This window comes from Halichoeres trimaculatus, unplaced genomic scaffold (assembly GCF_033239565.1).
Source record: "Halichoeres trimaculatus isolate MK-OKI-2021-1 unplaced genomic scaffold, fHalTri1.1 fHalTri1_scaffold_4, whole genome shotgun sequence".
NCBI lineage: Eukaryota > Metazoa > Chordata > Actinopteri > Labriformes > Labridae > Halichoeres > Halichoeres trimaculatus.
This window is the reverse complement of record NW_027437182.1, coordinates 9,614,807-9,631,900: the sequence shown is the minus strand read 5'-3', so window position 1 is coordinate 9,631,900 and position 17,094 is coordinate 9,614,807. Positions and strand designations below refer to the sequence as shown.

The following is a 17,094-nucleotide window of genomic DNA, read 5'->3' as shown; positions in this document are numbered from 1 at the left end:
TCAGCTGACCTGAAAGTCTGCTGTCACATTAAGCTCTTTCTAAACTTGCTTTCGAAACTTTCATGCTTGTTTTTTTGCATATAAAGAGAAAAACTGGAGAATTTACTGTCTTGCACGTTCCTCAATGTCCTTGCACCACGAAGCTCACGTACAGCATGCTTCGTGTGAATCCAATAAAAGCTTTTTATAGAGTGTTCAAGGATAACAATTTTTAAGGGCTGTGCAGTCACTTTTCCCCCTTCACATCCAGGGAACAATGTCAAATCTAGTTTACAACAGGAAATGTATCTTTGATTACCGATTACATGTACATGAACTCAGAGACCAGATGACCCTGAGAACAGAGATAACTTTGGACCGGGAAAATTTTGATGAAGTAAGACTGACTGTATATGTGTGGTCAGGTGGTTTCTATTCTTTAAGGTTAAAGGTAGACTGAAGAACACTTAAAGGTTTGTAAGGATCATAGAAACTGAACTGCAGGTCAGAAACTTGCAACTCTCATGTGTCAGTCACAATATATAGAAGCATTGGGTCATTCAAACATGTGGAAAACTGATTTTTGACCCTGGAATTGAGAGACAACGGACTACCACTAAAGTATGGTCATTCAAAGTCACTCATTCTCATTCATCAGTTTCAAAGACAAAATACATCAATTCAAGGCGGCTCAGTAAATCTCAATAAAGACTTTTATTTTTTTGTACCAAAATAGGCAGTTAGAGCAGGGATAAATATTATAATATGTTAGATATAGATCCATCTCTGTTATAGATTCTTTGCATCGGTGCTTTACTCTAACAGACAGTGGCATGGTCCCCCGGCTTAGACACACAGCCAGAGACGTACAGAGAGTCCAGTTCTGTCAACTGAAGACGACACCGGTTTACTTGATTTATAGAGGATTACAAGTGGAAAGAAATAACGCAGCTGAAGAATCTGTGAGGGAATATCGAAGCTTTCAAACACATGTAGTCAAAGTGGTTTATTATTTGGATTGAGGAGCTACACTCTTGACAGAACCGTGTCTCCATAGGGCTCTGGTCTCCAGTCAGCTTGGAGAAGTCGCCTTGGGGGGTTGAGAGTGGAGATGAGAGAAGTGTGTGGCTGACAAGGTCCGTACAGGGGCTGTGTTACCAAAAGCATCTTGATATTACAAATGTTACGCTTGACAACAGAGTTTATCGTCATGTTTCAGGTTAGCTCCATGTGTGACCTCTCTGTTTTTGAGCTCAGCTCCTAAAGGGTAAAGTCTGGCTCAGGAGAGCTGCATTAGGGCAGAGAAAGTACAAGCTTCAGAGGATCGCTCTTCAGTCTTTCCTAGCCAGTGGTTTGCCTTTCAAACATATTTTCTTGATTTTTTCTTCAAATTCATGCCTGATGCTCAACAATCCTTTTAATCTCTTATTCCTTCAATTTTTTTGTAAACAGATAAAAGTTACATTCACTGCTGATCACTTGCCAAATCTGAGGATAAGCGGCACAATGTGAAACCAACGCCAAGCTGTGGATGAAGCTGCCCGTGGGTGTCTGTGTGCTCATGCATCAGACAAACAATGACTTCTAAAAGCCAGCCCAATAAAAGCAGCAGGACAATAAAACAGTCATAGTGCATATCTAGGCAAATGCTGACAGCAGCAAAAAAAAAAAAAATTAAAGCTAGGTGCAAAAAAAAATTAACTGTGACAGGCTCTGTTATTTTGCTGTAAGTTAGCTTCTCTTCAGAGTCGGATTTTAACAGCAAAGGCTTCAGAAAGACTGCAAGATTCAGCAGATGTATAAAGCAGGAGACATTTTTAAGAACAGGTGTCTTTTTTTATAAATGCAAAAACAGTGATAAAAGAATCTAATTTTAAGATTAATGGTGAAAATACCTTTCATTTTATTTTACAGGTGGCAGCAGCAGCTAGCACAGCCAATGAAAAAGTTATTTTATTTTTTTGTCTGTCATTGTCTGTCTGTTGGGTGCCAGCATTATGGAGTGAGGTTCAAAGCCCAGAGGTCACAGATGGAGCTAGTTTCAGGTGGTATTCATGCATACTTGAGGCTCAAATTTATAAATGCAGCATTCAAAAAATGTCGCTAATGCAGAGAGCTAATGTTGCCCATTAGCGTGTTAGCCCTGAAAGTAGCATAAACCGAGTGTTCATCTGATGTCTTCAACTACGCAACAAAAGCATGACATACAGCAAATAAAGATTCCTGCAACACATTTTCCCTTTTCTGTAAAGTATCAGTATCTTCAGCTCTTTCAAACTTGTGTGTAACCCTCGTCCCTCGACGTCTGAAGGAAAAGTGAACGTGTCACAAATCCAAACATCAGAAACCGCCAGGGTCGTGTCAGACTCATCATGCTAAGATGCATTTTAGAAAGCAGCCCTCGTTAGTGCAACTACAGTAAGACGGGAAGCTACAAAGAAGATGCTGATGATTATGATCTTGACGATTGATGAAGATGAAGATGATACACTGATTAATGCTGGAGTGCTCAACTCATGTCACACTGTGAACGTGGAGAACAAGAGGATGAGAGAGATGAAGGCAGAGAGGAGGAAGAGGTGGTGGTGGAGATTTTGGGGTTCTACAGACTTTGGTTGTTTCAATCTGAGGGTCTTGGCCTGTATTCATCAAACGAGGCGTAGGTCTTGAATTTTTCCGTCCACCTGCCTGAGTTATAAAACCTGTTCATAGGACAATTCAAGATAAAATTCACTAGATTTACACGTTTTTGCAGTATTGCACAAAACAGTAGCAAGCAAAGCTAAAAGTAATTCTCAGCTCTTTTGATTGAATAAGTTAAAAGTATTTTCCTTCACTTTAAATCTGCCTTTCTATGCGCAATCTATGAGAACAGAGTGTCACACATACCTCTTATCTTTACCAGATTAGCTTTACTTTGTCTAACATACACTTTTATTCCTACAGCGTTATATACTTCAAAAGTAGTTCATTGTTAGTGTCCAAGTTCGGTTTTTACATATCCACATTTACGTATTTAAAATGTATATACATATACAATAGTTCACATGTATTTCTAGATATACCAAAGTTGAAACAAGAATCTAAAAAGAAAATTAAGCAAAATGTGAACATTCGAAATTTAGTTTAGTTATGAGTTTAAAAGTTTTTTTTTCCTGTCTATTCTTTTGTGAGATTCCTGTGAGGAACAACAGAATTAGTTCCTCAGTGCTTTCATCAAGTAACAACCTTTCTTGATGAAAATAGAAGTGAAACAAACTGCTGTTCACTTGAGGCTGGCTTCAAAACCCAAGACATCCTATAGGAGCTCATATTAATAAGCCCAACTTGTTTAGAGCCAGGGATTAAAAAATGGTTTTGATCAAACTTGAACATCTTTGTAACTTTTTTATCTACTTTAAATATGTTTAAGAAACACTTGGTAAATAATTAGTCATATTCACAGGAGATAACCTGGAGGTGCCAGGTGTTGTTGTAAATATGTCTGCTTTATTTGCATACATGAGGAAACAGCAGAGATGTTTATGATAGTCAGGAATATTTTTCTTAAGTTCACAAAGATATGCCCAAATTAAACCTGAGAGTGATTTAAACAAAGCCAAGTCCAGGTTTGATAAACACAGGTCAAGAGTTTAATTTGAACTCTAAAACTTAAACCAGGCCATCATATTTTTTTCTTTTTTTAATCTCTGGATGTCTTAAATACACTAAATATTTAATTTAAATATTTTTTTTCTCACTGTATTTCAGTGAGTATTTCTGCTTGTTAGAGAAAAAAAACAACAAGCACTGTTGAACTGTTTTCTTGCTACATCTCTAAACACTTTAGTAGTTCTATTTTGGCTGTTGGCTGGGGCTCACAATCAATTTTTCACCTCCAATTTTAAGGTCAGTGGTCTGACTGATGTGGAGAAGTGAGAGGGTGAAGGGGTATGAGCAAAGAGACGAACGGAGAAGAACAAAGGAGGAGCAGAAACTCCAAACAGGAGCGATGTCATGAGGAAAGATGGACAGACGGGTGGGAGATCAAGGTTTTGTCCCAAAAACATGCTCTTAAAGCTACAGCGTGCAAAAGTCTGCCTCTTGGTGACAATATTATCATTACAAACCCATACATGAATGCATTACCCTTCGTTAATATGAAAACAACAACGACAACAACAATAAGAAGAACAATAATGAAATCAAATCAGATAATGGTACATGTCGCCTTGATTTGAACCACCTCCTTAAACATTAAGGAACCCAGCTGTAGGAAGATCCACCAATAGGCTGCTGGACAGACTTAAGCCCCTCCTACTTCAGGAAGTGGCAGTCCCAGATAGTCCCAGCCTCATCATACTTTATGTGCTTGTGTAAATGTATGAGTGTGTGTATGTGTGTGTGCGTGTGTGTGTGTGTATACTGCAGTGATGTGTGTAAAAGACGGAGATAGAGAGAAGAGAGGAAGCAGGCTGATAATAGAAAATTCAAGAAGAAGGACGTGTTACAGAGTGATGTGTGTGATCGTGTTGTGTTTATTCAGAGACGCTCCTTGGTGGGAACCCAGATGTAAGGACCGGACTGCTCTTCAATGATCTGCTTCACCTGTGAATACACCTCCTCTAGAGACGCGCCGTGAACTACAGCTACGGACAGACAAAGGGAGAAGAGAAAAGAGAGTTATAATTTCACAACTTTAATGCAATACATTTAAACCACAGAGTGTGCAAAAATAAATTCCAATTCAAATATCCACGAATGCAGAGGAAATCTTTAGAGTTCCTATTGTGTGTTTGTTTTTGTTTTTTTTTCCTGGGAAACAAGCCCAAACAGCTGAGTGTGGACTTGACATAGCTTCTGACTTGTGAAAACTTAATACACCACCTTCTGTGTGTCTTACGACTGACCTGCTCAAGAGGGATGCTGAAGTAAGACTTTTTCCCACCCATTAAAAAAGCTGTGCTATCAACAATATAACCGATCACACTGGGAACTTTACAAGAACAGATAATCCCAGATGAGCTTTCCTTACTTGTTATTTTTAACAACATTTGGCCAAGTTTCTTTTTTGGTACTCTTCTAGGAATTGACACAAATACAAACACACTCCTCAGAACTTGTTTGTTTTTTTCATATAAATATTCTCTTACAACAAGATTTAAAATCAGATTATAATCACACACTCACAAGCTGAAAAACATCCCCAATCCTGCTCTCGCCCCTGTCAGTGTGTGTGACTTTTTTTGGATGCGTTCCTGTTGTTTCACTCACCTGTGAAGAACTCTGTGAACTCCTGCTCCAGTTTGACGGCTCTGTCGAAGGTCTTCCTCGCCTGCTCCTCAGTGAAGCGTTTGTTCATCTCTCTGGAGGAACAAATAGTTTCGATGTCAGAAAACATTTTAAACCTCATTGAGGAGGTCAACACGGCTTTTAACTTAACATTAAAGGTACTCACAGGATATTGTCTATGTTGCGGGGTCTAATGAAGATAGCGATGGGATGGAGGCCAGCAATCTGCAGACGCTTTATGGCGTTCCCTGATACGTCCAGTATGCAGTGTTTGCCCTGCGACATGGACAGACATTAAGTTGTTTCCTGTTTCCTCTGTCCTTAATTTCCTGTCTCCTTAGACTCTCTTGTTAGTCAAACTCACCTTGTCAGCGACTTCTCTCACAGACTGTATGCTGGTTCCATACAGGTGGTTGTTGTACTGCCCTGCCTCGATGAACTTGTGTTCCTGGATCTCTCGCTCCATGAGCTCTCTGGAGGACATGAAGTGATAATCTCTGCCGTCCACCTCATAGTCTCGCCGCGGCCGTGTTGTGTCTGCACAACATAGATTTTACTCAGATCAGGAAATGAATAGCTAGACTTAAACGCTGCATTTAACTTTTGAAATATCTAATACTATGGCATTATATCAATATTATATAACCATATAGATGTAACATGTTATACGTGCTGGAATAAGTGAGAGGTGTAAAAAAACAACATGGCTGTAAATATTTTGATATTAAGTTAATGCTACAAGCTTTCCCCAAGAAAAATCAATAAACAACTAAATTAAATGAATAAATAAATAAAGAAATTATATGTATCTGTAATAAAAATCAACAGTTTTATCCTCAGTTAGAAACTAGTGATTTTAATATTACAGATGTTCTGATTGAATGAAACGTTGATGCTTTTTGCTAACCTCCTGATCATTTATTTTGGCTAAAATGGTAACACACAACCCTAACAAACATTAAAAAATGTTTGCAGGACTTAAATACCTGAGTGAAAATGAGTTTAACGTTTCTTACAACTCATAATTTGGTACTCTACTTTCACTGTTTTTCTCCTTCCCTATTTTTAAGTTTTCATTTGAAAGCTGCCACAAAGCAGCTCAACTCTTCAAACTCTTGTTGTTTGGCTAGAATCCAAATGAAATCAACCATAGCTTTTATATCGTGCAAAAAAAAAAAAAAATTAAGAAATTAAGACTTGAATTTGAAGCTCATGAGTTGTAAAAAGTCTTCCTGAAATGATGGCTGGATTTGATTTCAAGGTTGAGAAACTCACGTGGGACACAGGAGCCAAATTTGTCAGGGAACTCAGAGATGAGGTCATCATTGATCCGATCTTTCATTGGTCCAAGCACAATGACTGGCCGCGTGTAATTAACTGCAGAAGGACAAAGGCAGAGGCTGCAATCGTAACAGTTTTTCTCTACCAAGAACAATTTAATTCAAGGTGGAGACTAAAACAGAGATAAAAGTAAACCTAGTCTTGCTCTCACTTATACATTTGCCTCATTTGTGCATTAAACGTAAAGAAACTAAGGTCAATTTGCATATAAACATGAAGAGTTTTCGACGTCAGTTACCACAACTTAAAAAACATAAGAAAACACTTTGAAAACAAAATGTAAACAATGCTGGTTTAGCACTAACCTTCCTGTTGCATGACAGGTTGGTAGGTGAGAAAGATCTCCTCCTGACCGGCTGATTGGACAAACAGAAATGATCAACAGTTCAGTGAAACACAGGATGGGAGCATTAAAACCAAAGCACATCCTCAACCTTTCCTACTTTGGAACTAAACTTCTTCAACAGGGAGAGAAAGGCAACTTTTAAACACACACACTCCAAATCATACACAAAGAAACATTCACATGCACAACAGATAAAATAAAAGCACAATAAGCACAGTGAACAACAAGCACACACAAGGAGAAACACACACAAACCAGCAGTGACAAACAGTGGCTGTGGTTTGATAACACAATACACAAAAAAAAAACAAGCAATAAAAGGGAGAAAGAGAGTGACAGAGAGGCAGAGACAGAGACAGAGAGAGGGGGGAGAGGAGGGAGGGTCTAGACTTACAGGAACTACTCTCACTATCGCTGGTGCCAGAGGTTACCAGCTCTGGCAGGACAAGACAGGTCAGAGTCAGCAACACACAAACACACACACACACACGAACAAACACTGATATAGACAAACACACACACCTGCATTCTTTCTACACATTAAAACTTAAAGTCACAAAAACAGAAGACAAACAGTAATTTAATCATCCTGTTTAGGTGAGAAGGACTGTGGAGACCTGTCTCATCGCACAGTGTACATTTCTAAACATGCAGAGCTTGGTGTGGAAGCGAAACCTGAGGCTTAAAAAATGAGCAGATTCAGCCGTTATCTCTGGATCGAGTGACTTCACTAACTCAAACAAGAGGCTGAACTCATAGTTTCCATAAAGACTGTTGCAAAAAGTCCACAGGCTGCAATAAATACAAAAACAGTCTTCAGTTGCAAATGTTGCAGCCCCTGACTGTCATCAGTGTGTCAGTCATGCATCGCACTCAGATTTTAGAGAGGCGATTGTTTATACATCCCTTTCTTTATCATAAGTCTTTTTTTTTTGCATATACAGCTGCCTGTGGATGTTTTGTGGGTTTATTAGTAGTTTACAGCAACTCCTCTGACATTTTTTTCAAATCATCTCCCAGTGCTGATGTACCAAACTTTAGTTTATTTGATGCCTCTAGTTGGAGTTTCAGTTTCTACCTGACCCCTGTGGTAACTGCAGTTTTTCCAGATGTTTTGTATTTCAGCTGCTTTAAGTTCCTAACTGTTAAAGGTTGTTATGGAGTAGATTAAAAATCAATAAAAATGAGCACTTTGATGCTTTTTACTTCACATAAAGGCAGCTATTGTTTTTTACATACCTTAAGAAACACCTTTGATAGCTTATCTCATTTTAAAAAGACTATTTCTAATTGTAGCGTATCTGCATATACTAAAATCATAGATTAACATTCTTGTCATACAGCCTCTGGGCTAAAACTGCTCCCTTGCATTGGGTACAGGGATTAAAAACTGTCATACAGAAATTGCTGATTTTGTCTCTGATGGTCCTGTTTGCTTTTGCAGGTCATAAAAAGTCATCACTCTGAATTTCAGTGTTTTTCATGGGCAGCAGAAAACTCACGGTGACTTTGACTGCATTAATTTTACAGCATGAACAGGACAGAGATCAGATGACTTTGTGGATTAAAGGATATTGGAGAAAGCTAAGGCTTGTGAAGTGGTAGTGAAGTTACACAAACTGACCACTAGGTGTCACTGATGGGGAGAACACCTACCTTTATCATCCTGATCCTGCAGAGAGGATGAGAGAAGGAGAGGAGATGTTATTAAAATGAGATGAGAGTGAGAATCCTGACAGTATCTTGACTTCTATCTGCAGCATCCTGTTACAAAGCTCCTGAGTCTATTCTTCACACTCACACAAAGTTTGAGACACAGACTGATTTACATCTCTGCTTTAAAAACTAAAGGGAGCCAAGGAAAACAGTGTGTGTGTGTGTGTGTGTGTTTCTGTGCCTGTGTGTGATCATTTTTAATTATCAGCTCCTCACCACGCAGAGCTGCTGATTACAGACTTGCTGATTCACAGAGTGTGAGGAAAACAGAGAGCGTGCTGATGAGACAGTGATATCAGACGCTTGTTTTAGAATCGTGTGTCAGCTCTCTTCATGGCTCTGTGTAGGTGTGAATAAAAGTCATTTCCTCGCTCCTCCTGTGAACTGTCTGACGCTCTCTGAAGCACAAATATCAAAGTGGAGGGAGGCAACTTCCTTGGGTGTTTGATAAGACTGATTAGAAGTTAACTGCCAACAATTTACCTTGAAACAAGGTTTGATATACTTTTTAGTCCCTCTGGTCTTAATATTATCGAAAAGAAGAATGAGTCACATATTCAAGTCGAGAGTCCAGTGGGAGTGTTTTTCAAAAATGAGCTCTGGGTTTTTACGTTTATGGTCTTTGAAACGTTTGGAGCTTTCTTAAAGATGCTATTAGGAGAATTTGTTTTGATTGCACTCTCTCGCCCCCTTCTGGTCTGGAGTCTCCGCACACTGTCGTAAATTACTTTTAGCGAGGTGTGTGTTTGTTGTGGAGTTAAATGGAGATCTAATCATAACAAATTTTCTTTGTTCAAGACAACTTTTTACTGGATACAACAAAACAGTTACATCACGCTACGGTTTGAAACGTGACATCGAGCAAAAGTTGTAGCAGCCAGCTATATATCAGCCTGGTGCTCCGCGTATCTGTAGGCTACCATGACAATTAGTAAACACTGCCAGTTTGTAAGTAGTAGCCATTTATATTTAGCACAGCTGGAAGTCCAGTGCTCTGTTGCCCGTGTGTTACAGAGTGACACAGCCTGAGCTAAAGGCTAATTAGCCCCTTCAAACATGGTGTTACTCACAGATCTGTCCTGAGCCCTTGACACTCTGACCGTCTTTAACCTTGACCTCTCCTTCTTCTCTGCCCTGTGAGATTCAAAGACAAGAAGTGGAAGATATTAAAGAAAAATTCTGACATAAAAAGAGAGATCAACACAACAACAGAAGTAATATTACACAGACATTCAGAAGAATTAATCTTGAGAACAATTCCAGAAATATAAATATTTTTTACTTCACAGCAAAGAAATCACAAATGCTGCATTTTTAATGCACAAACTCTCCTCAAAGGTTGGAAACCTGGTGAAGAACTCAGTGTGCTCACAGCTCTGGACACTTCTGATTGGTTGAGTATTCACTGTGCTTTATTTCAGCTGCAGTTTAAAAAGTTCTGCAGCTGCAAACCCTTTTTTTATTGTACCTGAACACACGTGTCACAGCAGAAAGAACACATAGAAGAACAGCTAAAATATCTTCCAATGAGAATTTCTTTCTGCTGCTTTTTTATGGAAAGTCATCTATTTGCTTGCAACCAAAGTTTTCATGCTGAAACAATTTTCCCTTTTTTAAGTTTCTTCAGTCAGAACTGTAAAGTTTGACAACAAGCTGAGGAATCGTCTCTTTGACAGTTCGGGGTGTTTTGGCTGGAAGTAACTCAGAAGTTTTTTTTTATTTGGTTATGTAGCGTAATTTCAACGGAAGATATTCAAACATATGCTGATATGGAATTTATGAACAGGAGCAACAGTTCACAGAATTTTGTTTGCTGTAAAATCTTAAACCTCCTGACAGCTGGAATGCCTGAAAGTAGTCAGGAGCCCTGCCCACGAAACATTCAGCAGTTGATGTTTGCTTCATAGCCTGACGTTTTACTAGTCAGATAATAAAGGGTTAAGGGGGGGATAAATGAGTCTTAAGAGAGACTTAACATAAAAACACTCTACAGGCAGTGTAATGTTCACAACATGACAAAGCAACAGAGACTTTGCTTTGATTGCAGTGTTTAATGTTACATGTTAATAGTCTGATGTGCAGACAAATCTGTTCTTGTTCTGAAAATGATTCCCCTTTTTCATCCTCAAATGTTTTACTCATCCTCAGATGTGTCGCTCTGTTGGTTAATGAAACATCATCACCCCCACCCAACTGTCTGTGACGAATGTTCCCAAATCTTTCCTGCTGTGTTTCGCTCAACCTGACCTGATACAATTTTTTCAAGGAGAGCTGCCAGATAAAAAAAAGCTGATGATGGGTGAAAACTTTGGCTGTGTGTTCACACATGCAGTGTTCAAAAGATCGTAAGAATAACGATTTTGGGGTTGTTTTGTATAGACTACATGAATACGCTGAAAAAAAATGTTGTATATAAAAAGAGAAAAAAGGCTACAGTTTACCAGAGAGATGGAGATGTTTGGAGCATTGCAAATGTTTACACTCACCTGTCTGTCCACTCAAAGTGATCTACATGAATCCATCCTCATATAGCTCAAGTAACGTATTAATGCAAGGTTGTCAAAGAGTACGGCCTATCTGTGGTGACAATATGAAGTTGATGCTTTTGGAAATATGTTTATAAGGTTTTTTCCTTTAAATTCTGTTAGATAAGGATGTTTTATTGCTCTTCCTTTTAGAAATGTGTTTTTTCTTTGATAAAGGACCTAAGATAGGAGGCATTAAGGCACCTTCCAGTAGCATTTCACAGAATCTCCCGGCTCTCACTGTGGCTGCCACTTAGTTCCAGGTCATTTCACTCAGTTAGGGACCTTCCTAAGCTGCCTCTCTCTCCACAGAGGGTCTGCTAGTTTTGTCAGCTGAGTTTAAATTTAGCTTCATCAGCACTTCCTGTTGTGGATTTTCCCCCCACTGCTTATCTGTTCAACAATACATCTCAAAGAAGAAGACTCTCTGTTAAGGGACCTCTTTGTCGATTGAAAACTCATTCTATAATTTAGGGTGACAAGCCAAATGTGTTCTCAAACAAAGTCGTATATTATGCAGCTTTTAGTCTCCTGATATCTGCAGGCAGCCAAACAACGGTCGCTGAAAGCAGATCAGCAACATCTGAGTCCACGGCAGAAATGATCAGAATTACTGGAGGGAAGATCTGAGTCTGCGGGCTATTCTTTGGAGGTAATCCCTGAAAGGCTTTAACTCACAACAATGCCTTCACATGAGAGGGTTTGCACCACTGCATTAGCAAATACCTTTGATTTGTTTTTTTCTTTTTTCTGTCTGAACTGAGTTTCTGCAGCCGCTCCCTTCAAATGTCATGATGACAGCATTAGTTTATGCAGGGGAGTAAAAAAAAGGAGGAAGGTGGGGAGAGAGGAGGGAAAGTAGAGGAATCTTTGGGGAAACAAAATAAGGTAAGAAAAATGGAAGAGAAGAGGAATTAAGGAGGGGAGAAAGTGAGAGAGAGAGTGAATAAAGATGGAACAGTAGGAAAAGAGAGGATAAAAGGAGCTAAAGGTTACTGATGAAAGAAAGTTGGGAGGAAAAGGAGTGGAAAAGAGGAAAGGATGATAGGAAAGGTGGCAGAGAGGATGATGTGGATGTGGAGAGAAGGAATAGATGAAGAGATGAAGAGAACTACAAGTAAAGTGAGATACATGGAAAAAGGGAGAAAAAGAATAGAAAAAGAGAGCAGGGCTGGTTTCACTGATTTAATTTCACATTATAGACCCAACATTACACCTGACACCCAATAATCATTAATCTAACACTTCAACTTGATCACAATTCTCCTTTAACAACTTTAGAAAAATCTAACACATATTTTCTTTTCATCATTTAGGAGCTTTAATAAGAAAAGCTCTATTACACTTCTACTGTGGTACATTATTACCCCAAACACAGGAGCCTTTCGTACTCAAGATTCTCTCCTCGAGCCTTTATTCCAACACCTCAGGCTATTAATACCCAGCTCTTTACACCCATAATCCCTCTTTCACTCTTATTTTGACAATCCTTCCCTTACCACTCCTTCATTTTCCCTTCCCCCTCTTCCTATCTCTCCCTCCCTGTCACCTCTGCCGGTGTCACTGACGGTAACGAGACTGGTTCTAAAAATGGCCTTCTCCTCCCACCTCAGTGGCCTATCAACATCTGTCCATCACCTGCTCCTCTGGGAAACCAATGGAGGTGGAAGGAGGGGATACTTCTCCTCTGAGTTTACTTTGAGCTTGTTTAAAGGAATGAAGAGGTAGGCCATGGAGGAAGCAGGAAAGTTGAGATCTCGGGGAGAAGTAATACAAAAAGGTAAAGATGCTGTGAAAGCTCTCACCTCCTTCGGCTGGGGATGACTCCGACTTCGGGGCAGTTTGGAGGCGGGGGGCTGAGGTGACGGGCGGGCCACCACTCTTCTTCGCCTGCACTGCTCACATGAAGGATGTCCCCGAAGTGAAATGAAAGGATCTGATTGGGCCCTGTCAGATCCGTCGTACTTCCCTCGTAGTCAAATAATGCTCTGCAGAAAGACAGGAACACAAAATATTAACCTCATTGAAACAACTGTATTTAACCCTCTCTGTTTTGCTTTTGCAGGTTAAAGCAGACATAAACTTCACTTTTTGGCTGTTGTAGTTTGTATTAATTACCTACAAAAGAAGTGAACTGAAAGTATTATGCAATGCCTGTTCCCTCAACCTGCACTCTCTGCACTCAACGATAGGGCAGCACAACTTCAAAGCAACGCTCCCAAAACTCAAAGGGTGACTTTAGGTCAGTTACGTCAACTTCTCTTCTTAAAGTGTATGTTTCCATGACTTATTCATGAATCAGGATTTTTATAGATTTTTTCCTTTGGTCAAACTTAACCCGAAAATGCTCACTCTGACCTTCATCCATCAAAATATTAAGGAAATTCTTGGCGTGTCAAAACCCACCTTGCGATAAATTTAATCCAAAACTACTTTTTCCCCAGCAGGAAAACTCAGTCAGGATGTCTTTTACCTCTCTGTCAACTTTTAACAAGAACATGACATCTTTATTTTAGACTTAAAATAAACAAAAGAAGATCAAACAGGAAATACAGAAGAAGAGAAGAGGAAACAGAAAGAGAAGGAGAGAGATATCTGTGGTAAATAACACCCAAAGCAGCTGAGGATTGCTTTTCTACACTATTTATTCATGACCTTCTCTGTATGTACATGCCTCTGTGTCTTTTTGTTTGCTGTTGTTTGTGTGTGTGTGTGTGTGTGTGTGTGTGTGTGTGTGTGTGTGTGTGTGTGTGTGTGTGCTGCACACATCTGTCTGCGTGCATGTCACTCTGTTTATGTGTATTTGTGCACTGTGTCCCAGCGGTGATCTGTCTCTGTGACCACAGACCTGTCCGCGGGGAAAAGACCCAGGAAAGTAGGCCAGCAGTGTGTGTGTGTGTGTGTGTGTGTGTGTGTGTGTGTGTGTGTGTGTGTGTGTGTGTGTGTGTGTGCCTGTAGTGTGCAAGGGAACTAGAGCTGAAATAACCGACATCCCCTAAAGTCCTCGCTGCCTTCATCAATAAAACAGAACACAGACGCAGGAGGAACCAGGAGAGAAAAGGAGAAAATCAGACAGAGGTGTAGACACAGAAAGTCTGAGAAAAACACCACCTCATGTTTTATTTATGATGCTTTAAAGATGATACAAAAAGACTTCCACACAAGACTTTATGTGCCCAGCTAGCTGCTGAAATGGTATTGGACTGACGAAAAAGTCTCATGGTAACGTGATCTTATGACGAGAAGGTCAACAGTTCAAACGGGGTTAACTGCTTCGCTGTAGTGATAAGTGACCTTTCCAACCAGCTTCAACCTCACTTTCCAACACCAGAGGACTTTATTCATGCACTTAGGGAAAACTTTGTCGAAAGTGTGACACAAGGTGGTCCAAAGTTAGCAGACATTGATGACAAAGCTGTTTTTCATATAGCTGGAAAATACATCCAAGGATTAGACTTAAATAACTATTCTGAAAGCCAACATTGTACATTTGACTTTACCTTTACATAGTATCTTCTCTCTTCTTTTTATCCCTCTTTTCCTATTTCTAAACTAAACACAGCCTCAGCAGATTACTGCTCAACCTGAGCCTGGCTCTGCTTGAGATTTCTGCCTGTTAAAGGGAAGTTTTCCTGACACTGTAACTCTCTAAATGCTGCAAAGTGCTTCGCTCATGATGGATCAGGACGAGATAAGATTGAATCTCATCTTATCTTAATGTTGGCTCTTATTAAATAATAAAAGAGAGAGTACAGCATAGACATGCTCTTTGTGTTCAGGATCTTGAGATAAAGTTTGTTTTGATTTGGTATTGTGTAAATGAAGATGGATGAGGTCGATGAATACTGCCGTTGTTAAATAAAAGAGCTGCTGATTTATTCATAACTTTCAGTCACGGACTGTTTCTTCTTGTTGCCCTCTTACAAATGCTCTCTACTTGTTTGCAGTGTTGTGTTTTCTCTTAAATTAAAACCTGAAGAACAAGAGTCATGGTGTGGGACTCTAACAAAAAAAAAAAAAAACACTTACTGAGAAAGTCAAAGTATAAGTTCCTGCAGAGACCCATTGAGTCTATCAAAGGACAAAAAACATTTCAGCTCAAAACAAATAAGTAATAGGAATTATTGATTGTGGATGAAGAAAAAATATATCTGAATAGAGAGGAAAACTTGTGCAGCTAAGTTCAAACTTTCATTCAAACGGTAGACAAAGAAAGCCAACTTCTGTCTACTTAAAAAGCCTCTTTTAGTCTATCCCCCAAAGCTGATTTGTGTGGCAACCTGTGGACCAGTAAAGTCACAAGCCCATATAGCAGGCAGCCCAGGTTAGCTTCCAGCCTGAGGCCTCTTCCTCTGCCCTATCCACTTTGTATAGCTAGGCGCCGCCCTGTTGGCTATGGCTGCCTTTTGCGGCAGCTCTCTCTTCTTTGTCCGTTTCTTGTAATTTTTTTGTCTCTTTTTCGTAATCTTTGTATTTGGAGTGGATCATTACTTTGTATTGGTCATTTGTTGGTCATGGACACCAAACTTTTTGTGGCTTAAGTGATTTTTTTACTACTTTTTCTCCTGTATTTGTCTGGAGATCCTACATGTAACTATGGCTGCATTGTTTACATGTAAACTCAGCCTTTTAGCTACCTGTAGCATGTCAATGCTGACTGGTGTAAGGCTTGATGTCTTCCCATAAGGTGAGGAGAAGGAGGTGAGGATGACGTGCTGGTTCTCAGGTGTGAGCTAAGAAGTGACAACATGGACCTGTCCGTCCATCCGTCGTTATTGGGAACGTAAGATCTATCTCCAATAAGATGGACAAGCTAGCAATGCTAACCCAGCACCAGAAGAATACCAGAGGGCAGAATAGCATCATGTTATTCACAGACATGGCTAATGGAGCTAACATTAGACACCAACACCACATTGGAAGAGCTTCACCTGCTGTGGGCAGACAGGATACAGGAGACAGAGATGGAGCATGACTGAAGAAGCTCAGTCCTGGACCCTGTGGAGGTGGAGGCTGGCTGAACTGGTGAATGATGGACAAGCTGTCATCATTTATTTTCTTAAGGACCTTTTTGCACTTCTATACACTTTCTTACTTTTGTTTTCTTGATTGCTGCTGTGACTTCAATTTCGTTGTACTTATTACAATGACAATAAAGTTCTATTCTATTCTATTCTATTCTATTCTATTCTATTCTATTCTATTCTATTCTATTCTATTCTATTTTTATTAAAGGTCTAAAAGTCCCCAAAGTATAACTCTAGAACACATGGGGTCCATAACAGTGAGATTCACTAAGACTTAGTACATTGCTTTCCTTTTCTTCCTTTTACTTTATCCCATCTAAATGCCGGGAACAGCTATTTGACATGAATTACTCGGCTACATTCAAGTTACATCTACTTCATGAGTTGGCATAGTTTGTTATCAGGTTTATCAAAATATCATCCTGCTTTTTTACAGACTTTGCCTCCCATCAGGGCTGCCTGATGGCTCCTTTCTGTTAAAAGTTTTTGTCACTTTGATGCAAACGTCTATGATTTTGGGCATCGAGCTTGAATGAATGAAGTCTTTCTGTAATAAGAAACAAGTTACAGCTACAGCTTTAGTTTACTGTGGTGGGTTTATTTTTAAATCTAGGGTAATTTTTATGAAACAATGGCTCTGTTTGATGCCAAATTAATATTCATTTGTTATTCACGTGTTGTTGTGATCTAATTTTTACCAACATGTGCTGCATGTGTACTTTCTAGTAGGCACATTTCCTGTTTTACATGTTCAGCAGATTGAATGGGTGTTAACCACTTTATCACATCCCAGATGACTTCACACCTTCTAGGCTACAGTGATGGATGGAGTGTAGTATCACCGAGGCCACATGTTAATGTAACTCTAAATCAATTACCTGCTCCCAGT

At 39.5% G+C, this 17,094-nt stretch overlaps 1 protein-coding gene across 5 annotated transcripts in view; it reads right to left on the bottom strand.

The window, feature by feature from the left end:
- Nucleotides 1–664: 664 nt before the first annotated feature.
- Nucleotides 665–17,094, bottom strand: part of LOC141789549 (discs large homolog 1-like protein) — a 134,519-nt gene continuing 118,089 nt past the window's right edge. For 3 of the 5 annotated variants that reach the window (XM_074669018.1, XM_074669016.1, XM_074669017.1), the window contains 10 exons: nucleotides 12,984–13,166; nucleotides 9,724–9,787; nucleotides 8,594–8,609; nucleotides 7,332–7,373; nucleotides 6,897–6,947; nucleotides 6,526–6,627; nucleotides 5,615–5,787; nucleotides 5,417–5,526; nucleotides 5,233–5,324; nucleotides 672–4,607 (listed from right to left, as the gene is read on the bottom strand). In XM_074669018.1, coding sequence (XP_074525119.1) covers nucleotides 4,501–4,607; nucleotides 5,233–5,324; nucleotides 5,417–5,526; nucleotides 5,615–5,787; nucleotides 6,526–6,627; nucleotides 6,897–6,947; nucleotides 7,332–7,373; nucleotides 8,594–8,609; nucleotides 9,724–9,787; nucleotides 12,984–13,166 — 940 coding nt within the window. In that variant the 3' untranslated portion in view covers nucleotides 672–4,500. Of the gene's footprint in view, nucleotides 4,608–5,232; nucleotides 5,325–5,416; nucleotides 5,527–5,614; nucleotides 5,788–6,525; nucleotides 6,628–6,896; nucleotides 6,948–7,331; nucleotides 7,374–8,593; nucleotides 8,610–9,723; nucleotides 9,788–12,983; nucleotides 13,167–17,094 lie in introns of all 5 variants that reach the window. The other 2 variants (XM_074669014.1, XM_074669015.1) reach the window with 2 other exon arrangements.